The sequence below is a fragment of the Archocentrus centrarchus genome, chromosome 1, assembly GCF_007364275.1.
Source record: "Archocentrus centrarchus isolate MPI-CPG fArcCen1 chromosome 1, fArcCen1, whole genome shotgun sequence".
NCBI lineage: Eukaryota > Metazoa > Chordata > Actinopteri > Cichliformes > Cichlidae > Archocentrus > Archocentrus centrarchus.
The window spans coordinates 23,437,749-23,461,800 of NC_044346.1; the positions used below are offsets into that span (position 1 = coordinate 23,437,749).

At 41.0% G+C, this 24,052-nt stretch overlaps 3 protein-coding genes across 7 annotated transcripts; 1 reads left to right on the forward strand and 2 right to left on the reverse strand.

The window, feature by feature from the left end:
* Nucleotides 1-1,287: 1,287 nt before the first annotated feature.
* On the reverse strand, nt 1,288-3,598 carry LOC115779974 (myoglobin-like). 3 transcript variants are annotated; one of them, XM_030728893.1, is made up of 4 exons: nt 3,518-3,598; nt 2,258-2,356; nt 1,532-1,751; nt 1,288-1,437 (listed from the first exon to the last, which is right to left on the reverse strand). In XM_030728893.1, the coding sequence occupies exons 2-4, from the start codon at nt 2,338-2,340 to the stop codon at nt 1,321-1,323; spliced, it is 420 nt and encodes a 139-aa protein (XP_030584753.1). In that variant the 5' UTR covers nt 2,341-2,356; nt 3,518-3,598; the 3' UTR covers nt 1,288-1,320. The 3 variants fall into 3 exon arrangements, with proteins under 3 accessions (XP_030584753.1, XP_030584760.1, XP_030584745.1); XM_030728900.1 differs by having other exon boundaries at nt 2,258-2,336; nt 3,571-3,593; XM_030728885.1 differs by having other exon boundaries at nt 2,258-2,343; nt 3,518-3,593.
* A 2,294-nt stretch (nt 3,599-5,892) lies between these two features.
* LOC115779960 (myoglobin-like) lies at nt 5,893-7,418 on the reverse strand. Of its 2 annotated transcripts, XM_030728868.1 has the most exons (5): nt 7,382-7,418; nt 7,213-7,290; nt 6,880-6,965; nt 6,270-6,489; nt 5,895-6,175 (listed from the first exon to the last, which is right to left on the reverse strand). In XM_030728868.1, the coding sequence occupies exons 3-5, from the start codon at nt 6,960-6,962 to the stop codon at nt 6,035-6,037; spliced, it is 444 nt and encodes a 147-aa protein (XP_030584728.1). In that variant the 5' UTR covers nt 6,963-6,965; nt 7,213-7,290; nt 7,382-7,418; the 3' UTR covers nt 5,895-6,034. The 2 variants fall into 2 exon arrangements, with proteins under 2 accessions (XP_030584734.1, XP_030584728.1); XM_030728874.1 differs by lacking the exon at nt 7,382-7,418 and having other exon boundaries at nt 5,893-6,175; nt 6,880-6,978; nt 7,213-7,283.
* A 12,737-nt stretch (nt 7,419-20,155) lies between these two features.
* On the forward strand, nt 20,156-22,289 carry LOC115776031 (myoglobin-like). Of its 2 annotated transcripts, XM_030723665.1 has the most exons (5): nt 20,156-20,171; nt 20,316-20,381; nt 21,196-21,281; nt 21,673-21,892; nt 21,986-22,289. In XM_030723665.1, the coding sequence occupies exons 3-5, from the start codon at nt 21,199-21,201 to the stop codon at nt 22,124-22,126; spliced, it is 444 nt and encodes a 147-aa protein (XP_030579525.1). In that variant the 5' UTR covers nt 20,156-20,171; nt 20,316-20,381; nt 21,196-21,198; the 3' UTR covers nt 22,127-22,289. The 2 variants fall into 2 exon arrangements, with proteins under 2 accessions (XP_030579525.1, XP_030579595.1); XM_030723735.1 differs by lacking the exon at nt 20,156-20,171 and having other exon boundaries at nt 20,336-20,381; nt 21,183-21,281.
* The last annotated feature ends 1,763 nt before the right edge of the window (nt 22,290-24,052 follow it).

A 24,052-nucleotide genomic window follows, 5' to 3' on the forward strand; every position in this document is an offset into this window, starting at 1 on the left:
CGGACCCGAAACTAATACCAAAACAGAAATAACCACTTAATTAAAATCTTGTTGAGCGCTTTCTGGTTTACCAGCGCAGCTTTTACAGTCCTTACGGTAGTAGTGAAGCGTCCAAGGAAACCCACTGACCAATTGCATGCGAGTTTGGCTATACCACGTGATACCACCAAGCTGGTTCCTGCCGGCTGGTAAACTTTGTAACAAACAGGGTTATTATATTTAACGAAAACGAACTAAATAATGAAAACTGAAAAAAACATTTTAATTAACTGAAATAAATAAAATCTATAATTAAAAGCAAAAAACAGTATTGTGAGTTTATCTTAGTTTTAGTTCGTTTTGTAAATTATAGATAAAATGACATTTGTTTTCGTAATTTTATTTAAAACCCTTGTAGATTCATATGAAATCACTTTTTTCCGCTCTAACAGTTTAAGCTGGGAGCACCATCGGGCAACTGTGTGCGTGCGTGTGCGTGCTCATGCATTGGTCCGCAAAGTAATGGCAGCGGTCTGCCGAGAAACTGCACTGATCCTTCAACGTAACCTGACGTGCGCCTCCGGAGAAATCGAACTACATGTCGGGTCCACACAGCCCACAAGGTTGTGATTAACCTGTTCAGTCCTTGTGCGTTTCTGGCTACTTTTTGCTGCAGTGTTTGAATTTATCAGTGAGAGAATAATAAAGCATCAGTATAAGGACTCACAAATGTCAGCAAATTCCTGGAGGGAAACTGCTGAGACGGAACGCATGTGAGGAAATGAAGAAAGTGGAAAAACAGGGACAAATATGTTTGCAGCCAAAAAACTGAGCACAAAGAGCGAGGACCACAAAAGTCCCAGCCGGCACCGCATATAAAACACCAGCACGCGACCGCAAGGTAATTAACACACACAATCCAGCTACACAAGCAGAAATGGTTGGCCACTTAAATAGGTTGTGTACAGAGGCCGCAAAGCTAGCTCTCCGAGCAGCTCCAAAACAGAAGCAGCTTCATGTGGTGAGAACATCAGGATGCAGCTGGATTTGAGCTTTGATTCCTTCAAAAGTTCATTTTGTTTTTGTCCAACATTTGCTGTGTTCTGATGTTTTACACCACGTGTTCTGCACTGACGCTGAAGTTTGTTGTAGAGTTTATTCAGTTTTGGACTTCATGTTTTTTCTTTATGTTTCTCCTTGTTGATGTTCATGTGTTTCCTTAATATTACACACATTAAAAACGTAGTGCTGCTATTTTGTGAACAGCTGGTTGTTGAATGCAAATTTTTAAACGGTATCTTTTGTCGAGTTATTATTAAATTTTATTTGAATACCCCTGATCTAGTCAGCCTCAAGGTCAGCAACGATCTTGTCCATCACATTCCTCAGGGCCTGTTGTCCAGCAGCATTGAGTCCAGCCTTTTCTGCCATGACTTGAACAACAATCTCAGAGATCAGCTGGAGAGGAGAACAGAATATACTTCAGGTAAAGCTCAGTTTAAAGACAAGGGAGCTAGATTAAACTTGACCCCCTTTTGCACAGCAACCTCACCTTGAAGTTATTAATTGAGATCTTGTGTGTGGTGGCATGGCTGTTGGCCAGAGGTTTGAGAATGGCAGCATGGCTGCCTTTGGCCTTCACCAGTTCACCCAGTTCCTTTAGCACAGTGGCACCATGGTCAGAAACATCTGCATTACTGGCCAGCTCACCCTGAGGGATGCTGACAAACCTGGGGAACAGCTTCTGGGTCTCTGGGTGCTCTGTGAATAAACTGATTAAGAGGAGATTGTTGTCACCCTGATGCACCTAGATAATGTCTGCATTTTTTGGGTAGTTTGGTGTAGATGCCACAATTTAATCATCCTTGAACTATCAGGTTTATACCTGGATATGTCCATAGTGAACAGTGTTCCTCCCCTGCAGGACATCTGAAGCAACCTTAGCTATAATGTAGAGTTAATGTTAACTATGACCTCAAGACTGAGATTTACCACCATTATGTAACTCAGGGCTATTCAAATCTAAGCCTTGGGGGCTGGTGTCCTGCAGGTTTTAGATGTGTCCCTGATCCAATCTGAAACCTGCAGGACACCAGCCCTTGAGGCCTGGATTTGAAAAGCCTTGATGTAAACCATGTGTCAGCTTCATAAGGTGTAGACTGTAGAAGCAACATGAATTCCATTTCTAAGCTGCAGTGGAGTTCAATTTCAAGTACTGCTAAAGCACTGAGTAATCTGTCCTGTAGCAAGGATTATGATTTTTCCTGGAGTCACTGACCGGGTCAAAACCAGGCTCCCGAAGGTCTTGTAGTCTGCCTCCACTGGACCCCAGTACATCAGAACTGCATCAAAGTCAGCCATGATCTGAGGAGACAACCTGATGAGGACAGGGGAAACATTTTGGGGCAGCTGCCCATTTATATGAAGCTTGCCAGTTATGGATACTGTCATCCTGCACTGTACAGCTGTGATGTACTAGCTGACAGCCAACTATCTCAGTCAAGGGCAACTCATGGAGTCACTTCTGGGTTTAATGAATTTGACATCACCACAAGGGTGAGACATGTGAACAAGCTTTAACAGGTTTACAAACTATAATGCAGCAGTCATGCATTTCCTTAATGAAAAAAAAAATGAATGTAAATCAGTGATTTCTGCAGTTTCTCCCCTATTAACAGTTTTGCCATGTCTGCTGTTTTATTAAATTTTACAGTCACTGAATTCATTACCTTACCGTCAAGGCTGTAAAATATCCTGTATAGTAATACCAGATTCCTCTCATCCTGCCTAACCCCCTGGGTCTGACTTTAATACTCCCTCCCTTGCTTTGGGAAGCCTGCCTCACTACACATCCACCCCAACTTCTCAGTGACCCAGAGACAGCCGAGTAGTCAAGTCACTTTTAACGCAAACGTTGACTAAAGTCATTCATAAATTTAGAACCAATTTAGGACCAAATTATTGTTGTTCTTGTTGTTACATGTCAAACCTATAACGAGCATTTCAAAACACCCAACCAAAGACAAAACATGAGACAAACATGGGAGATAAGTGTTCCATGGCCTTGCTGCCATCACAGGCGCTGTAGTTTAAGAGGGAAACAAAATGAACACAATGGGATAGGTGACGGGGGGGGGGGGGGGGGGGGGGGGGGCACACCCTTCACATAGTAATCACATATAGACATATAGCATGGTAGCGCTAGGGTGGGGAGGGGATGGAAAGAAGCCAGTGGTGGCAAGTGGGTTCAGAATAGAGCTCAGGTTTTGTAGACAGATACTCTACAGCCCCATAAGGTACAAATTAGCATTAAAAGTCTCCAGTATATACACCAAGACACTCTTCAGAGCCTGGACTTTATTGAAGACTCAAGTCAAAGGCTGAACAGAAGTAGTGTTAGTGTATTAACACGAATTGGCCCTGAATCCAGAAGAATCAGGATTTGATTGAAACATTTTCCTGAAGTTACAAGAGCAGCTCCTAGTTTCTGTGTCCTTCATTCTATATGCATTTGTAAAACTAGAAGGTTTGGGCTTACCTTGCACGTATTTATAGTCTTCCCAAAGGTTGCTGGCTTCAGATTTGAGTCAGATAAAGCCCCCCTTCTGATAAGGGGAACCTGCAAACAATCACAAAAACCACCTTGGTGCCCATGATTTGAATTATCCTTGTTCTTGTTGTTTTGGGTGTTGTGTGTGTTTTGTTTTGTTTTTTGTTTTTTGTTTTTCGTTTTTTAAACCCAATACCAAAGCAATCTTTACCTTCCTTCAGGACATACTACCAATGAGCTGAGGAGGGCTTTTATACCTGCTCAGTTAGTTGAACAAGTGAGGCTCAGGTGTCTGTAATTAGTCAAAAAAAAATGGCACCCTAACAATTGTAAGCTCCGCCTCTAAACTAAGGTGAGTTAAGGTGGGACGACATGTCACAACTACACATCCACCTGCAAAACAGAGTTTTTAAATGATCGTTTTCTTCAAATCAGCTAATCAGAACAGCTCGTTTTTAGCGGCATAACTTTAAAAAAAAAATGTAAAAAAAAAATTGCAGTTGGTCACATTATCCACAGGAACTACATCAGAGAGATGTCACAAGTATTATTAAACCAGAGTGTGCCATGTCCAGTTTCAGAGCTCTCTGTGGCAGTCTCATGGGGGGGTCTAAGGCTCAAAGAATTAACCAAAGAAATGGGAATAAATTGTGTGTTTTTGTGGCACGCTGCTAGTAACAAAGTGCTTATAGATACCATTTGAATTTGTATCTTTCCCAAGTTTGCTGCTATGTGGAGACACAGCATTGTTTCAGCCCTTTAGGCTAGGTCCCTTTTTATGATTGGATGATTCACAGGTCAATGTTAAGTAGCTTAAGAGACAAACAAAAAATCTGAAAATGGTCAGGTAGGAATGAAAAAACAGCCGACGTCCTAAGAAAAGCTTTGAAAGACCTTCAGTAAGCCTGAAGAACTGTTAAGACCACTTTAAAAAATGACGAAGTTTGGCTGCTTGAAAACAAAATATTATAAAATGAGGGGTGGCACAAGATTTTTGCAGAGTATTGTAAGTCACCATAAATACATAGAAGTCAGTTGGTGTCATCTGTGTTTTCAGCATGCTGTGGTGAACGCTCAAGGTGATCATCACATCCACATGAATAATCCTGATGTCGCTGCTCCAGTTTTGTCAGACTTCCTGCAGACCACAGTCCTCTCTCAGTCTACTACACCAACAATAAACACACTTGAACCAGTTATTCCTCAAGTCCTGTCACGTCAACCAGTTATTCCTCAACCTAACAGCTTTCTTGTATTTATACTGTACTATTTACACAGATTTAGCTTTGGTGCTTAGCCTGCTGGTTGTCTCAGTCACTAAAATGAGTCCACTAAGACTTAATGAACTCATCAAGTATTTAAAGCATTTTAATGGATACTGGTGCTGCAGATCTGAAGGAGAAAACATTTTCCATCAAGCTGCTTTTGCTTAACTGCAGACGGGTGCACTATGAGCAAGTTTGTCATAGCCAGACTCACGTTCATGTTAGATGCTTGTAAACTAAACACTGGTGAGAGATAAGAAACGTCACAATGCTAGTTAACTTTCTCTGTTAACTCAGGCTCATGCAAAAGGGTGCGTCAGACACTTCATTTCATTCTTTTTTTTTTTTGGTGATGGAACCAACTAAGAGATTTTCCCTGTCTGTGAACATTTTCAGCTGATCTCTCCTAATAATGTGTGCGCACAGTAATAAATTATAACCCCAGCTTCATCTGTGCTCTGTAAAAGTGTATTTTCTGAAGCAGGTGAAATCGTTTCAAACAAAATAAAACGCCTGAAGTTCAGCTCTGTGGCAAAGCTGTTATTTCTAAATAAAAACAAAGTAAAATGTCCCTAGTGAGAACACTTATCACACCACAGCTCTCCAATTTATTTCCACTTTCCCTCTTGACCCCAGCATTGTATCATAAAGACACTATATTAGGTCAAGATTTATCACAAATGATTTATTCTGTTCAAAGCTTCACACACACACATTGCCTGTTTTACATTGACTGTCCTCTTGATGGCGCAATAGAAACTTCAACCCATGGGTTCACTGATTGGATGGAAAGCTTCATCTCACCATCACTAGTGTAAAACTGGGAAAAATATATACAGAATTATAATATACTGTGACACATTACAGTTGAATGTTCAACAGGCTAGCTTACTGAGAATAGCACCTGTGGAGAATATGCCATAGACATGACCAGTTTTGTGGTGGGTCAGTGACTTCTGGGAGACTTGCATATAGATAATAAACCTAATACACAAATTAGTGTTGAGAATTTTTATTAAGTGTTTGCAGGATATTGAGTTTCCAACTTCAAGAAAGCTGATCAACAATTTTCAGCTGAAACATGAAGCTTTTAATTTGACAATATTGCAATGCAAGCAACTTTGAATATTCTTGAGCTGAAGCATACAACATACAGATGAGACTTTCAAATTTCCTATAAATCACTTGCATGTGTACATTTCCATGTGTTGAGCTCTGTATGGCTAGTAAGATGTCAGGCTCAGCCTGTGAAGCCCAGCTCTTTGTAGTCAGCCTCAAGGTCAGCAATGATCTTGTCCATCACATTCCTCAGGGCCTGTTGTCCAGCAGCATGGAGTCCAGCCTTTTCTGCCATGACTTGAACAAGAATCTCAGAGATCAGCTGGGGAGGAGAACAGAATATACTTCAGGTAAAGCTCAGTTTAAAGACAAGGGAGCTAGATTAAACTTGACCCCCTTTTGCACAGCAACCTCACCTTGAAGTTATTAATTGGGATCTTGTGTGTGGTGGCATGGCTGTTGGCCAGAGGTTTGAGAATGGCAGCATGGCTGCCTTTGGCCTTCACTAGTTCACCCAGTTTCTTTAGCACAGTGGCACCATGTTCAGAAACCTCTGCATTACTGGCCAGCTCACCCTGAGGGATGCTGGCAAACCTGGGGAACAGCTTCTGGGTCTCTGGGTGCTCTGTGAATAAACTGAGGAAGAAATTATATAAACCATGTGTGTTCATCATAAGGTGTAGACTAGGGATCCTCAAATGCAGGCCTTGAGGTCCAGTATCCTGCAGGTTTTAGATGAGTCTGCTTCAACACACCTGAGTCAAATACAGGAGTCATCAGCAGGACTCTGGAGAACTTTACTGCATACTGAGGAGGCAATTCAGCCATTTGATTCTGGTGTGTTGGATCAGGGACACATCTAAAACCTGCAGGACACTGGATCTTGATTTGAGGATCCCTGGTGTAGACTGTAGAAGCAACATGAATTCCAATCTAAGCTGCAGTGGAGTTCAATTTCAAGTACTGCTAAAGCACTGAGTAATCTGTCCTGTAGCAAGGATTATGATTTTTCCTGGAGTCACTGACCGGGTCAAAACCAGGCTCCCGAAGGTCTTGTGGTCTGCCTCCACTGGACCCCAGTACATCAGAACTGCATCAAAGTCAGCCATGATCTGAGGAGACAACCTGATGAGGACAGGGGAAACATTTTGGGGCAGCTGCCCATTTATAGGAAGCCTGCCAGTTATGGATACTGTCATCCTGCACTGTACAGCTGTGATGTACTAGCTGACAGCCAACTATCTCAGTCAAGGGCAACTCATGGAGTCACTTCTGGGGTTAATGAATTTGAGGTCATCACAAGGCTGAGACATGTGAACATTCTATATGCATTTGTAAAACTAGAAGGTTTGGGTTTACCTTGCACTTGTTTAGTCTTCCCAAAGGTTGCTGGCTTCAGATTTGCATCAAATAAGTCTCCCTGTCTGGTAGGTTAACCTGCAAACAATCACAAAACCACCTTGGTGCCTTTATTTCGCTAGAATAAACCCAGTACTACCCACCCAGCAAAATAAATAAATAAACTTACCTTCCTTGAGGACATATTACCAATGCACTGAGGAGGGCTTTTGTACCTACTCAGTTAATTGCGCAAGCGAGGTACAGGTGTCTGTAATTAGTCAAACAAACGGCACCCTACAACGCCCAACAATTGTAAGCTCCGCCTCTAAACTAAGGTAAAATTAAGGTGGGACAAGACATGTGACAACCACACATCCACCTGCAAAACAGAGGAGTTTTTAAATGATCATTTTCTTCAAATCAACTGATCAGATCAGATCAGCTCCTGTTTTTAGTGGCATAACTTTAAAAAAAAAAAAAAGGTTTTAAAATTTTTTTAAATTTGCAGTTGGTCACGTCATCCACAGAAACTACATCAAAGAGTTGTCACAAGTCTTATTAAACCAGAGTGTGCCATGTCCACTTTCAGAGCTCTCTGTGGCAGTCTCGTGCGGGGGGTCTGCGGCTCATAGTATTAACTAAAGAAATGGAAATAAATTATGTTTTTGTGGCACGCTGCTAGTAACAAAGTGCTTAAAGATACCATTTAAATTTGTATCTTTCCCAAGTTTGCTGCTATGTGGAGACACAGCATTGTTTCAGCCCTTTAGGCTAGGTCCCTTTTTATGATTGGATGGATGGATGGAAGTTTGGCTGCTTGAAAATGAAATAGTTAAAAAAAATCACCATAAATACACAGAAGTCCTGCCAGAGCCCCATGTTCACCCTTCCCTGACAAAATTTTCATCACGTGTATTAATGAAAGGGGAAATTATAATGCAGGTGTATTTCTGTTTACTTCTTCCTGGGTGAAGTGTGATTCAAACAATCCCTCCTACCCTGTTTGTTGCTTATTATATTTCATATATTGATACCTGAGGCCTCAAATACTTTCATGAACACTCTCACTGTCTCAGCCAGCCTGCCATTATTTGAATTTCCCAGAGTTTTCAATGGAAGAAAAGCAAGCTCCTTATTTCACACTTAACATCCATGTTTAGTTGTAACTATGAGCTCTCTGATTTACTCCAATGTCTCTTTCCAAGCAAAGACAGAAAAAGATGACCTGGTTGACAGTTTCAAACATGGACAACTAATCTTTGGGATGAAATTTAATCTAACAGCTTCTTTTACAGTATGCAGCAAAGCTGCTGTTGTCCAGCAACATCATCTAAATAAAATTTTTCTAGTGAACATGCAGAGCTTTAGGTGAAAACTAGAGGAACTGCTCAGCTTGAGAGCGTATCATTTGAAGTTATCGAGAAGCCCCCCTCAGAGAGAAACACCTCTCTGGTGACCTCTAGCTAATTATAATTTGATTTACACTTCAGGGCTTCATGACTTTGTGACAGTGTCTAATGGAGTCGAGATGGTGAGAAAATGAAAAGCATTGCATTTAAGAAATGCTTTTAGCCACTAGAATAATTGACTCAGGCTCAGTTTTGATCTTCAGGCCTGGGCTAAGACTACACATTATATTACTGAGTATTATATGTCACCATTTTATTTCACAAAGCTGTACAATTAAGCTTTGTCAGCTGTTTTTAGTTGGTCTCCTTGTTTGTGTCTAGTCCCTTGCAGAAGGAAATGTCTAAAGTGATCAGGCAGGGGTTTGATGAGAAGCTTCAGTTTGAAAAAAGGATGGAAGAGGAGAAGAAGCAAGTGTAACTTACACGAAGGTGGTACAAAGGTAATGTATCTTCTTTTATCAGCAGTTTTAAAAGAGTTTCTGTCTGATTCTCAGACTTTTTATCTGATTTAGTTCTCAGTTCAGATAAAATAATCTCAGCTGGCTTCTCTCAAAATGGAAATAAGCCCACCCACCACTTTAATCACACTCTGAATCTTGTCCTGACATATGGCATAGAAATTGAAGACTTAACAGTATTCCCTGAAACCCCCCTCCTGTCTGATCATTTCTTAATAACATTTACATTTACTTTAATGGATTACGCAGCAGTGGGAAATATGTTTTATTACAGTAGAAGTCTTTCAGAAAGTGCTGTAACTAAGTTTAAGGATATGTGAGGGGTGGAACCTGATCTATGTGCCGCCCCTTGTGGGCAGGGTCTTCCCCTCTATAAGGAAAAGTGCGGGCCATTATGGCAGCTATTTTGTTTGAACCTGGAGTTGTGGTGAATGTCTGTGTAGAATTCCCCGGCGTCAGGTGGGTAACTCTAGCGATGAGAAAATGAAGCCTTTATAAAGCATTGAACCACTTGAACCAGTCGATTCGAAAATAGGTTCATTACTCGAAGCTTCAATTATAGCGCCCTCTCCTGGAAAAGTGCAATGCTTTCAATTACACACATGCATGCACATGCTCACACACCTCAATGATCTGAAGCGACTTTGCATTGCTTGAGGCGCACACGTTATGACCAAATATCATGATATCAGGTTCTATTTACAAATAAAGATGGATGAATATGTGTGTTGTGTTATTGAGCAGAGTGCTGGGAAAACATGGCATTAACTGGGTGTGCTTGTGTAACTACCGCTTTTGTGTTCATCTTAATACGACAGCGTCCGTCAACACGTTGAAAGGACGAGCCAACAAAAGTTGTCTTTAATTCATAACTCAGCATTAACTGTTGGCCATAAAAACGCTAAAACTGTGGGAGTATGAACCTGGCTGACTGTCTCACTCTCGCTCCTTCACTCGTAACCAGCGAATCACCTGAACCAGTCAGGTGATTCATTTCGAGAATGAAGCAGTTGCTGCTTCGGACGTCATATGTCACGTGATTTTCTTCGTCCTGAAGCAAGCTTCGAAACAGTGGTTCTCTGGAGTTGTAAGCTTAGGGTTCGAAGCACATATCGAACCTTCGGTTTCACACTCTCATCACTAGCCCCGTCCAGTTCTGTCCTGTGTTCCAGCAATAAAGCTGAGTTATTTGAGTTTACGTCGGTGTCCAGTGTCCTGCATTGGGGTCCTCAATCCTGCCTGCCATAGCGTTACATGACAACTATGATGAATTCTGAAACCTGACTGAGACTCTTCAAATAAACCATTCCTCTGCAGATGATCAGTTAGCTGTTTTACAACTACTCTTTCAAGAATTTTTGAGAGAAAAAGAAGGTTGGAGATTGGACTATAATTAGCTAAGACAACTCAAGTGATGGGTTTTTAAGTAATGGTTTATCAAATATCACAGTATTCTAGGGTTGTGCAACAGGACAATGATCCGAAGCACAACAGCAAATCTACAACAGAATGACTGCAAAAGAATTAAAGTGTTGCAATGGCCCTGTCAAAGTCCAGATCTCAACTTGAAATGATATGCTTTGGTGGGACCTTAAGAGAGATGTGCATAAACACATGCCTGCAAACCTCAATGAACTGAAGTAACATCGTAAAGATAAGGGATACATACAGTGGGTACGGAAAGTATTCAGACCCCTTTAAATTTTTCACTCTCTGTTTCATTGCAGCCATTTGGTAAAATCAAAAAAGTTCATTTTATTTCTCATTAATGTACACTCAGCACCCCAGCTGGACAAAAACAGAAATGTAGAAATTTTTTGCAAATTTATTAAAAAACAAAAACTGAAATATCACATGGTCATAAGTATTCAGACCCTTTGCTCAGTATTGAGTAGAAACACCCTTTTGAGCTAGTACAGTCATGAGTCTTCTTGGGAACGAGGCAACAAGTTTTTCACACCTGCATTTGGGGATCCTCTGCCATTCTTCCTTGCAGATCCTCTCCAGTTCTGTCAGGTTGGATGGTGAAGTTGGTGGACAGCCATTTTCAGGTCTCTCCAGAGATGCTCAATTGGGTTTAGGTCAGGGCTCTGGCGGGGCCAGTCAAGAATGGTCACAAAGTTGTTCCAAAGCCACTCCTTTGTTATTTCTCATAGTCTGGGAGTCCTTCGTGTGTTTTTTGGCAAACTCTATGTGAGCTTTCATATGTCTTGCACTGAGGAGAGGCTTCCGTCGGACCACTATGCCATAAAGCCCCGACTGGTGGAGGGCTGCAGTGATAGTTGACTTTGTGGAACTTTCTCCCATATCCCTACTGCATCTCTTGAGCTCAGCCACAGTGATCTTTGGGTTCTTCTTTACCTCTCTCACCAAGGATCTTCTCCCACGATTACTCAGTTTGGCTGGGCGGCCAGGTCTAGGAAGAGTTCTGGTCATCCCAAACTTCTTCCATTTAAGGATTATGGAGGCCACTATGCTCTTAGGGACCTTGAGTGCTGCAGAAATTCTTTTGTAACCTTGGCCAGATCTGTGCCTTGCCGCAATTCTGTCTCTGAGCTCATTGGGCAGTTCCTCCGACCTCATGATTTTCATTTGCTCTGACATGCACTGTCTTATATATACAGGTGTGTGCCTTTCCTAATCAAGTCGAATCCTTTTAATTAAACACAGCTGGACTCCGATGAAGGAGTAGAACCACCTCAAGGAGGATCAGAAGAAATGGACAGCATGTGAGTTAAATGTGAGTGTCACAGCAAAGGGTCTGAATACATGTGATATTTCAATTTTTCTTTTTTAATAAATTTGCAAAAATTTCTACATTTCTGTTTTTTTTTCTGTCAAGATGGGTGCTGAGTGTACATTAATGAGAAATAAAATGAACTTTTTTGATTTTAGCAAATGAAATGAAACAAAGAGTGAAAAATTTAAAGGGGTCTGAATACTTTCCATACCCACTGTATGTACACAAGCAACTTTCACAGTTCAATTTCAGGCCTTTTCCTCATGACCCCTAATGTGCAGTTGACACTATATGAATCAGTCAACAAAGACGCTACTTAACTAACCTAAGTAAAGAAAAGACAAACAGCCAAACAAACTGTTTCATAAGCCTCAAAATGATGACTACAGCAAGTATTGAATATTTAATAAAGACAAATTAATCCCTATGCAAAGAGAATGAAACGTTGTGCATATGTTTCTACAAGAAATGTGTTTGAGGCTGCAACAGTGTGCAAGGGGTATGTGCTGCTATGCAAACTGTGGCTACAACCCTCAAGGCCCAAGTTTACTGAGAACATAAACTAATATGCAGACCACATTAAAATGTGAGAAGGGCTGGATTTGGATTTTACACATGAGTATGTGTAAAATCATGTTTAATCATGATTAAACACATATCAGTGTGACCCAGACTGCTACAAACCTGATCCTCTGCAAAAACAGGGGACAATGGAGCAATGCAGCCAGCTTTCTGACAGCATTCAGGCGCTCCGTGGGGTCAGAAGCATTTCGGGCTACAAAAGAAAGAAGTACAAATAGGTCAGCTGGCCAGAAACACAGATAAGGCTGAAACTACAACAATATGTATTGTGGGTGGTGTTTGACAATCATGTATAATGTAAACAGTGGTACACAATTTCTCCTTGATTTAATCTTTGCTTATTTTTCCCTCCTTGGACTTAGAAAACAAACACACACACAAAAAACAAAACAAAAAAATACTAACCATTTAGGGCTTTAACCATTTAAACCATTGCCACACTGTTAGTAACCATGAAGCAGACTTTTCCAAGGAAATATCCAGGGTCCAAATATTTGAGAGATGCTTCTGCTGACTGAAAACTGACTAAAAAAACAGAATAAACCACTACTACATCTTAATATGCTTTATCAACCATTGTTTTTACATATCATTTACAATATGTTGACCAGCACATGTCAGGAGCCTGTTTCTACATAATGACATCAAGTTTAACATCATTAAACCTTCAAGTCTGAGGTCATGGTTCTCAGCTAGAAAAGGATGACGCACTCAGTCTGGGTCAGAGACAAGTCAATGTTGGGGGGAGAGCGGAGCAAGTCAGCTGAGGTGGTTCAGGCATCTGATTAGGATCCTGATAAGCAGCAGAAAATAGATGTCTGGCTGGCTGGATGGATGGATGGATTTATAAGTTACCTGAGCTCTGAGGTTAGGTTGATGATGAACACAACTAGGTCTACCCTGGGACGATTCTCATCATTCTCCATGGGCAGAGGAAGGCTCTTAGCTAGTCCCCTGTTTAATACAAAGAGATGACAATAACGGGACTCTCACCCACCTCTGTTATACATCCCCTTTACTTAGATTATGACAGTTTTATTAGTATTTAAATTCACACATAACTAAAACTCATTGTATAACTGCATAATTCACTGCAGAATAACCATGTGTTAGTATCAAGCACAAGTCCTCCAGTCAAAATTACAACATGGACACAACTATTTAATGAATATGAATAGTATGAAATAATAGTATAAAAGTCAATATCTGCTTGTTTATTGTTGATTATCAAAATAAATTGTTAATAAATAAACTGATGCAGTCATACTGGTTGAACATAAATGTGATAAATGGTACAAAACAAATCTTGTTTCACTGTGAGGATGGCAGATTCTGTTTCCATTCATGTGCTGCAGCCATTTCCCCTGACAGACAGCAGACTTCAGCAGTTTGCAGGATGAAGCGAGCCTTACTCACACGTTCACAGTGACACTGGTGAAAACTACAGGTCAGCATAAAACCTGATGATCTCACTTTACTCCATCACACACAGTTAATGAAAAAAAAAGTCTTAAACCTGTAAGAAACATATCTCAGTCACATACAGTGTTTATGCACAGTTTAAAGATGTTGGTACTTTCTTTCTGGCAATACAGACTGTATCGACTGTATTCTAACCTGACTCTGAGGTCATCCATGACTGTGGTTATGGTGAGAGGTTATGGAAAATAAATGGACCACCCTCTGCACCACCTACTGGACAGGCAGTAAGCTCATGCCTAAGTTCAATGAGGAAGATCTGTAGTCACAGTCAGAAATATTTTTCTGCAGGTGCTAAGCATTTTACTGAGGGTGCTATGAAGGATCATTTGTTCTCAACACAGACAGACAGAAGCTATTTTTCTTGGGGAGCTAAAGCACTTCTGTTTTCACATGCTGTCAAATTCAAAGCTGATGTCACATCACTGCTCTAGACTAATTCTCATTCTGCCCTGGCTTTTTCAAGCAAATCAGCCTGCAATCTGTATACCGACTTTAAATCTCACTACTTACCTGCCATTCTCCCTCGCATCCCCCCCGCCTCAAATTGTAAGCAAACCCCTCCATTTTGAAAGATGTGAATGGATTCCTTGTGTTTTGTCAGAGCTGTGGCAAGAGATACGTGCAGAGCCACACAAAATAATTAAATGTGTATGAACATGCATAATAGTTGTGTGATGGACAGATGACCTGTCATGGTGTACCCTGCCTCTTGCCTGATCACAGCTGGGATAGCACCCCTCTGACCCAGAATAAGCTAAGCAGGTGGATGGATGGATGGATTCTACTCAACCCACAAAATATAAACCTATACATTTATATCTATATTTTGTGACTCAACCAAGCATCACAAGGATCACTCCTAAACTGTGCTCCACATGACATGAAGAGCTAACAGTGGATGGAAATTTCTGATGTGGTTACAAAGGAGGGCTTTATGCAACTGGTTAAAAAGCTTGACCCAAGATACAACATCCCAGACAGAAAATATTTTATTATGTGGCAACATCGTGAGCAGCCGCTTAAATTTTCTTGTGCTTCTATCCTAAGTTTGATGGTAATGTCTGATTATTGTTTAACGGACCAAAAACAACCTGTAATAATTAAAAAAAAATAATTTTGTATCTGTCATCGTTATTTAAAACAGCATAATATCACATATTTATTTTATTGTACATTTTAAGACAAAATTAGGGTGTATGTTGTGTGTTTGAACATAAGGGAAAGTCTGTGTGTGTGTGTGTGTGTGTGTGTGTGTGTGTGTGTGTGTGTGTGTGTGTGTGTGTGTGTGTGTGTGTGTGTGTGTGTGTGTGTGTGTAGCAGTGGTGGTGGTGAGTTTTTGTTTTTTTTGTTTTGTTTTGTTTGTTTGTTTGTTTGTTTGTTTTTTGGGGGGGGTGGGGGGTGGGGGGGGCTGAGGCATGATTATATTTTGCCCTCTAATAACCATTATAAATTAGACTCACTGATGACTTTATGAGGTACAGCTTGATAGTGTCAGGTTGCTTTTGCCCTCAAAACTGATTTAAATCTTCTTGATCTGGAAACATTCTTCAGAGATTTTGGTCCATGTGGTCAGAAAGGGATGGACACGGTCGAAAACGCCAGTAGATCAGCAATTTCTAATTAGTCACTTAAATCATCTGTCTTACCCATTCTCATGCTCAGTTTGAATTTCAGCGGGGCATCTCAATCATGTTTACATGCCTAAATAACCTGCCATGCTTATTTAAGCATGTAACTGCCAGTTGCTGTCACGTGATCAGCTAACCAAATATTTCCATTAACCCCTTAACTGGCGGCTAAAAAAAACAAAAAACGCCTGAAAAAGCATACCCAAATTAAATCAGTTAGCAGTTGAACAGGTGTACCTAATGAAGTGTTCAGAGGGTATATTTTAGCTATAGTCATGCTAAAATGAAATGCATTCTAAAGGTCATTTATATGTTTTTAAGCAACGTCACTAAATTAGAACAGCATCTGTGGATGATTTATTGTATACATGTGAAGACAGACAGGAGGAGAAAAGGACTGTTCTTCTCTAACCACAAAACCTTTTGCTGCTAAGCTGGATTTAAAAAAAAATTGTATTCACTTAATGGTGGCACAGCAAAGTAGATTCCCCACAAACATCCAGGTTGTATCACAGCAAAGTGTCATAATGTAAATATTCACATCATTTATATCCCTCCAGATAGGAGAGGAAATACTCGGATGACTTCTTTCAGGGGGTGAGTGAGTTTATATTCAGAGTACAAGCTCATCACGGCATCTTAGCCAATGTGTGTCAAATTGGCAAAATGAGATTGTTATGGTTTGAAGGCAGCAGGTAAAACAACCATGAGAAGTGCCTTAAGTCATTCACAGCTCATTTCAAGCATTACTGCGAGCGCTATGCCACATTAACGAGTCCGATTTGGCTACTGAAACTGAGATTCCTAATTTCATCAATTAGTTAAACTGCAGGAATGTCTTAAAGACATAAAAGCCTGGATGACCTCTAATTTCCTGCTTCTAAATTCAGATAAAACTGAAGTTTTTGTGCTCGGCGCCAAAAATCTTAGAAACATGGTGTCAAACCAGATACTTACTCTGGATGGCATTACCTTGGAGACAGACACCCTCTCTATTTTTAAAATTAGGCTTAAAACTTTCCTTAATGATAAAGCGTATAGTTAGGGTTGGATCAGGTGACCCTGAACCATCTCTTAGTTATGCTGCAATAGGCCTAGGCTGCTGGTGGGTTCCCATAATGCACTTTTTCTTTTTACTCACCTTTTTTTACTCTGTTTATACTTCACTCTGAGTTTAATCACTAGTTATTATTAATCTCTGTCTCTCTTCCACAGCATGTCTTTTTTTCTCTCCCCTCGGCCCCAACCAGTCGCGGCAGATGACTGCCCCTCCCTGAGCCTGGTTCTGCTGGAGGTTTCTTCCTGTTTAAAGAGAGTTTTTACTTCCCACTGTCGCCAAGTGCTGCTCATAGGAGGTCGTTTTGACTGTTGGGTTTTCTCTGTATTATTGTAGGGTCTTTACCTACAATGCAAAGCGCCTTGAGGTGACTTTTTGTTGTGATTTGGCGCTATATAAAACTGAATTGAATTGAATTGAATTGAATTAATGAACAGGAGAAACAGGATTATCATTAAACTAAGGATAAAAAAATACATCACTTCATGTGAGTAAAATAAAAATGGACTTAAAGCAGGGCTGCTGTCTTCACCACTCTTCTCTCATCAGTGTGAAAGTAAAAAGGTGGACCTCTCCCTGTCCTCTCAGTCTCTGTAATCTGCTCTGTTGCCACACCATCCATCTCCTGTGCCCTCTCCATCTCTCCTGAAACACCCGCGCTCTGTCGCGGGTGTAAGATGATCTATCCCTGGAAGTCCTGGGGGAATAATTAAATAAATCAGTCAAAGATTAAAGAGAAAAAAGGTTCGAGATCCACAGTTAGAAAGACGGATGTTTATGTTTGAATGGTTCTTATATATAACAGCTACTTGTCAGTAACAAAATATTTCATTTTCCTTCTTTATGACTCAAACGGGCACACATTCCCTGTTGACCCCCCCCCTCCAAAAAATATAAATAAATAAATAAAAAATAACTTCCAGTAAAGTTACAGCTGTGTAGTCACAGGAAATTGCATGTATTCAGTTGTTTATGTAGAAAATAAATGTTATGTCTGATCCTAATTGGCTCCCAGATCACTTTTACACTGCAAATAGAACACAGATAAATTAGATAGTGTCGTTATCACCAAAAATATTCAATCAGTAAAATTTTCCCACTTTTCCCAACTAATGCTAGTTCCTCATCATCACCATCATTGGGCTATAGGATTGTCAATGCACTTTTGTTTAAATGCATTTAAAAGTATAATTTTTTATTTTCAGAGCTCCAGTGTGGTATGTGAGAAGCAAATGGGAGAGACTGAGTGGGAAAATATAACTCATGCAGTTTCTCTTTTGCAGCACTGGGGTTTGCTTTACATTTTTTTTCCAGGCTTTTCTTCACTGATCACTATCATGTTCCTCTGCTGATGCCTCTGACTGGAGTATGAGGGGCTGAATTGATCAAGTTTTTTGCAGAAGCATGAAATGAAGTATCTGACGCACCCTTTTGCATGAGCCTGAGTCAATAGAGAAAGTTGGTAACTAGGATTGGACATTTCTTATCTCTCACCAGTGTTTAGGTTACAAGCCAGCCAACATGAACGTGAGTCTGTTTATGTCAAACTTGCTCATAGTGCACCCCTCTGCAGTTAAGCAAAAGCAGCTTGATGGAAAAACAATGTTTTCTCCTTGAGATCTGCAGCACCAGTATCCATTAAAATGCTTTAAATACTTGATGAGTTCATTAAGTCTTAGTGGACTCATTTTAGTGACTAAGACAACCAGCAGGCAGAATGAGCGCTAAGCACCAAAGTTAAATCTGTGTAAATAGTACAGTATAAATACAAGAAAACAGTTAGGTCAGTGTGACGGGACTTGAGGAATAACTGGTTCGAGTGTGTTTGTTGTTGGTGTAGTTGGTGTAGCAGACTGAGAGAGGACTTTGATCTGCAGGAAGTCTGACAAAACTGGAGCAACGACATCAGGATTATTCATGTGGATGTGATGATCACCTGGAGCATTCACCACAGCATGCTGAAAACACAGATGACACCAGTTGTGATGGAGATTAAAAACCGAGAAACAAAACATTCTGCACATTTATATCATGAGCTGTAAAAGATACCTTAGATAAAAGATACCTTTCTCAGCTCAGGAGAAACCTACCAGATAATGTACAAAAATCTTGTGCCACCCTTCATTTTATAATATTTTGTTTTCATGTAGCCAGACTTTATTGACATTTTTAAAGTGGTCTTAATCAACAGTTCTTCAGGCTTACTGAAGGTCTTTCAAAGTTTTTTTTTTGGACATTTCTTTGCACATTGGCTACCTGACCACGTTTCCTGACTCGCTCCTCCAAAACACCCCAAAGTGGCTCAATAATATTTAGATCTGGTGACTGTGCAGGCCATGGGAGATGTTCAACTTCACTTTCATGTTCATCAAACCAATCTTTCACCAGTCTTGCTGTGTGTATTGGTGCATTGTCATCCTGATACACGGCACCGCCTTCAGGATACAATGTTTGAACCATTGGATGCACATGGTCCTCCAGAATGGTTCGGTAGTCCTTGGCAGTGACGCGCCCATCTAGCACAAGTATTGGGCCAAGGGAATGCCATGATATGGCAGCCCAAACCATCACTGATCCACCCCCATGCTTCACTCTGGGCACGCAACAGTCTGGGTGGTACGCTTCTTTGGGGCTTCTCACACCGTAACTCTCCCGGATGTGGGGAAAACAGTAAAGGTGGACTCATCAGAGAACAATACATGTTTCACATTGTCCACAGCCCAAGATTTGGGCTTGCACCATTTAAACCGACGTTTGGCATTGGCATCAGTGACCAAAGGTTTGGCTATAGCAGCCCGGCCATGTATATTGAACCTGTGGAGCTCCCGACGGACAGTTTTGGTGGAAACAGGAGAGTTGATGTGCACATTTAATTCTGCCGTGATTTGGGCATCCGTGGTTTTATGTTTTTTTGGATACAATCCGGGTTATTACCCGAACATCCCTTTCAGACAGCTTCCTCTTGCGTCCACAGTTAATCCTGTTGGATGTGGTTCGTCCTTCTTGGTGGTATGCTGACATTACCCTGGATACCGTGGCTCTTGATACATCACAAAGACTTGCTGTCTTGGTCACAGATGCACCAGCAAGACGTACACCAACAATTTGTCCTCTTTTGAACTCTGGTATGTCACCCATAATGTTGTGTGCATTGCAATATTTTGAGCAAAACTGTGCTCTTACCCTGCTAATTGGACCTTCACACTCTGCTCTTACTGGTGCAATGTGCAATTAATGAAGATTGGCCACCAGGCTGGTCCAATTTAGCCATGAAACCTCCCACACTAAAATGACAGGTGTTTCTGTAGGTCCTGTGGACAACGTGACCAAGCGCAATTTTTTTTTTTTAAGTTATGTCACTAAAAACATGAGCTGATCTGATTAGTTGCTTTGAAGAAAATGATAATTTAAAAACTCCTCTGTTTTGCAGGTGGATGTGTGGTTGTGACATGTCTTGTCCCACCTTAATTTACCTTAGTTTAGAGGCGGAGCTTACAACTGTTGGGTGTTGTAGGGTGCTATTTGTTTGACTAATTACAGACACCTGTGTCTCGCTTGCTCAATTAGCTGAGAACGTACAAAAGCCCTCCTCAGCGTGTTGGTAATATGTCCTGAAGGAAGGTAAGTCTGTTTTACTGGGGTGGCGCTGGGGTAATTATTTATTTATTTATTTAAAAAATAAAAAATAAAAATAATAAAAAGCACAGTAATTTCAATTATGGGCACCAAGGTGGTTTTGTGATTGTTTAAATCTCCCCTTACCAGAGGGGAGATTTATTTGACTCAAATCTGAAGCCAGGAACCTTTGGGAAGACTCTTAACAAGCGTAAGGTAAGCCAAAACCTCTTACCTCACCTTTTACAAATCCATATAGAATGAAAGGGGTCAAAGACTAGGAGATGCTCTTGTAACTTCAGGAAAAGGTCTCAATCAAATCCTGATTCTTCTGGATTCAGGGCCAATTAATGTTAATACACTAACACTACTCTTGTACCGCTTTTGACTTGAGTCTTCAATAAAGTCCAGGCTCTGAAGAGTGACTTGGTGTATATACTGGAGACTTTTAATGCTAATTTGTACTTTGTATGGGGCTGTATCTGTATATAAGACCTGATGTCTGTCTCTGGGTCACTGAGAAGCTGGGGTGTACGTGTAGTGAGGCAGGCTTCCCAAAGCAAGTGAGGGAGTATTAAAGTCAGACCAAGGGGGTTAGGCAGGATGAGAGCGATCTGGTGTTACTATACAGGATATTTTACTACCTTTGCAGGTAAGGTAATAACTTCAGTCATTGTAAAAATCTTTAATAAAACAGCAGACATGGTAAAAACTGTTAATGGGGCAAAACTGCAGAAGTCACTGACTTGATTCATATTTTTTTTTTTTTTTTTTCATTAAGGAAATGCATGACTGCTGCATTAGTTTACAAACTTGTTAAAGCTTGTTCGTGTCTCAGCCTTGTGGTGACCTTAAATTCATTAAACCCAGAAGTGACTCCATGAGTTGCCCTTGACTGAGATAGTTGGCTGTCAGCTAGTACATCACAGCTGTACAGTGCAGGATGACAGTATCCATAACTGGCAAGCTTCCTATAAATGGGCAGCTGCCCCAAAATGTTTCCCCTGTCCTCATCAGGTTGTCTCCTCAGATCATGGCTGACTTTGATGCAGTTCTGATGTACTGGGGTCCAGTGGAGGCAGACCACAAGACCTTCGGGAGCCTGGTTTTGACCCGGTCAGTGACTCCAGGAAAAATCATAATCCTTGCTACAGGACAGATTACTCAGTGCTTTAGCAGTACTTGAAATTGAACTCCACTGCAGCTTAGAAATGGAATTCATGTTGCTTCTACAGTCTACACCTTATGAAGCCTACACATGGTTTGCATAATGGTGGTAAATCTCAGTCTTGAGGTCATGGTTAACATTAACTCTACATCACATCCAAGGTTGCTTGAGATGTTCTGCCCCCTCTAATTTATGGAAAGGGGAAGAACACTGATCACTATGGACACATCAGGTATAAACCTGATCAAGGATGATTAAATTGTAGCATCTACACCAATGCCCAAAAAATGCAGACATTATCTAGGTGCATCAGGGTGACAACAATCTCCTCTTAATCAGTTTATTCACAGAGCACCCAGAGACCCAGAAGCTGTTCCCCAGGTTTGCCAGCATCCCTCAGGGTGAGCTGGCCAGTAATGCAGAGGTTTCTGACCATGGTGCCACTGTGCTAAAGAAACTGGGTGAACTAGTGAAGGCCAAAGGCAGCCATGCTGCCATTCTCAAACCTCTGGCCAACAGCCATGCCACCACACACAAGATCCCAATTAATAACTTCAAGGTGAGGTTGATGTGCAAAAGGGGTCAAGTTTAATCTAGCTCCCTTGTCTTTAAACTGAGCTTTACCTGAAGTATATTCTGTTCTCCTCTCCAGCTGATCTCTGAGATTCTTGTTAAAGTCATGGCAGAAAAGGCTGGACTCCATGCTGCTGGACAACAGGCCCTGAGGAATGTGATGGACGAGATCATTGCTGACCTTGAGGCTGACTACAAAGAGCTGGGCTTCACAGGCTGAGCCTGACATCTTACTAGCCATACAGAGCTCAACACATGCAAGTGATTTCTAGGAAAATGGAAAGTCTCATCTGTATGTTGTATACTTCAAATCAGCTCAAGAATATTCAGTTTTTTTGAAGTTGGAAACTCGATACACTGAAATCCCTTAATAAAAAAATTTCAACATTAATTTGTCCATTTTTAGTTCTGTTTATTTTATATAATTGAACCTCCCTAGACATCACTGACCCACCAAAATGGTCATTCCCACAGCATGTTCTCCAATGCTTCTGCAGACCCTTTCATGTCTGCATGTCCTCAGGGTGAACCTGTTTTCACCTGTGAGAAGCAGAGCACCAGTGGTACACCTGCCAATTATGGCAAATGCCAGTGGACTGCCATGTTGCTGGGCAGTAAATACATGGACCACTAGAGGGCATGTCAATATTTCTGATTGGTCAGACATTCACACCAGTGGCCTGCTGGAGGTTATCTTATAGGGTTCTGGCAGTACTAATTCTGTTCCTCCTTGCACGAAAGAACAGATGCTGGTCCTGATGGATGAAGGTCCTTCTATGGCCCTGTCCAGCTCTCCAGGAGTAATTTCCTGTCTCCTGAAGTCTCCTCACTCTTGAGACACAAAGCCCTCTGGCATTGACTGTATTGTGCCATTCTGGAGTAGTTCATGTCTGTGGGGTCCAGATATAACTTCATTCCACCAGTAGTGACAGACCCTAGCCAAGCACGATTAGTATAATCCTTGGTTGCTTCCACTTGTAAAACCCTTCCTGTCTTTTGGTGGTTCTCATTGTTGTCCCTCTAGTGTAACTGTTGCTTTCATTAACATCAAAGCATCTGAAACTGATAACCCTCTCTGCCACTGAACTGACCAGATCAATATCCCAAGCGTTTAATTGACTTGATGCTATACTCTTTATTTTTTTTTGGTTTGGCAGCATGGTGCAATACTTCAAATATTGGCCTGAAACTCATGAAGCGGTGCCTTTCTGTTTGGAGTCTGCCTTTTCTCCCTGTGTCTGTATAGCTTTTCTTCCAAAGTCCAAACACGTGCATGGTAGGTCTGTCACTGTTAGCCATGGTGACATGTCCAGGGTGCATCTGTCTCACCCTGACACCTGGAATAGGTGCAAACCCCCAAAATGGATAAACTTCAAGCACAAATAGCTGTAAAAACACATTATGGTCAACAGTATCGAACACTGCACTGAGGTCCAACAGGACAAGCACAGAAATGAGTCCACAGTCAGAGGCCATAAGATGTAACATTCTCCAATGCTGTTTCTGTAACACACCATTCCTCTGCAGATCAGTTTTACAACTACTCTTTAGAGAATCTTTGAGAAAGAATGTTGGAGACTGACCTATAATTAGCTAGGGCAGCTGGGTCAAGTGATGGATTTTTAATGGTTTCTCGACCTATGGAACCCCTTCCTTTCAAGACATCTCAAATGTTGTCACCGGATTCGTCATTTGAAGGGTCACACATCCGTAATTACAATTCAAGATATCTCAATCATAACTGACTAGTCAAAATGACATTTTTAGATATCTGAATTAAGAGATTGCATGCAAGCCCCTTTGTGCTTTACTGAGCTGTCCAAACAATTGCCTGTAGTGTAGAATTTCAGGTGTCTGCAAGGGTGCTGGCCGTTCTGGACAAAATTGTAAGAAAATGCTACAGTATAGAAAGAGCTCTTCAGTATGGGATATGCAAGAATGTGAAAATTGTGCACTTGAAGACTGCTTAAGAAATCTGCAAAGAATCTCTGATTTTATGGCAGGCCATTTTTATTAACTTTCCGCCAAAATGCTACGTAAATCTGGGCGTGTTGACAGAATACTAATTCAAGATATCAGTGATGTCATTCTGATTAGTCACAATGTTAATTTAAGATATCTTAAATATAAAAGCCGTCTAATTCAA

Coding starts and splice junctions, on each gene's coding strand:
- LOC115779960 (XM_030728874.1), bottom strand. CDS start 6,962: ATGGCTGACTTTGATGCAGTTCTGATGTACTGGGGTCCAGTGGAGGCA. Junction 6,490..6,879: donor GGGAGCCTGGTTTTGACCCG/GTCAGTGACTCC, acceptor TTTCTTCCTCAG/TTTATTCACAGAGCACCCAG. Junction 6,176..6,269: donor TCCCAATTAATAACTTCAAG/GTGAGGTTGCTG, acceptor TCTCCTCCCCAG/CTGATCTCTGAGATTCTTGT.
- LOC115779974 (XM_030728893.1), bottom strand. CDS start 2,340: ATGGCTGACTTTGATGCAGTTCTGATGTACTGGGGTCCAGTGGAGGCA. Junction 1,752..2,257: donor GGGAGCCTGGTTTTGACCCG/GTCAGTGACTCC, acceptor CCTCTTAATCAG/TTTATTCACAGAGCACCCAG. Junction 1,438..1,531: donor TCTCAATTAATAACTTCAAG/GTGAGGTTGCTG, acceptor TCTCCTCTCCAG/CTGATCTCTGAGATTGTTGT.
- LOC115776031 (XM_030723665.1), top strand. CDS start 21,199: ATGGCTGACTTTGATGCAGTTCTGATGTACTGGGGTCCAGTGGAGGCA. Junction 21,282..21,672: donor GGGAGCCTGGTTTTGACCCG/GTCAGTGACTCC, acceptor CCTCTTAATCAG/TTTATTCACAGAGCACCCAG. Junction 21,893..21,985: donor TCCCAATTAATAACTTCAAG/GTGAGGTTGATG, acceptor TCTCCTCTCCAG/CTGATCTCTGAGATTCTTGT.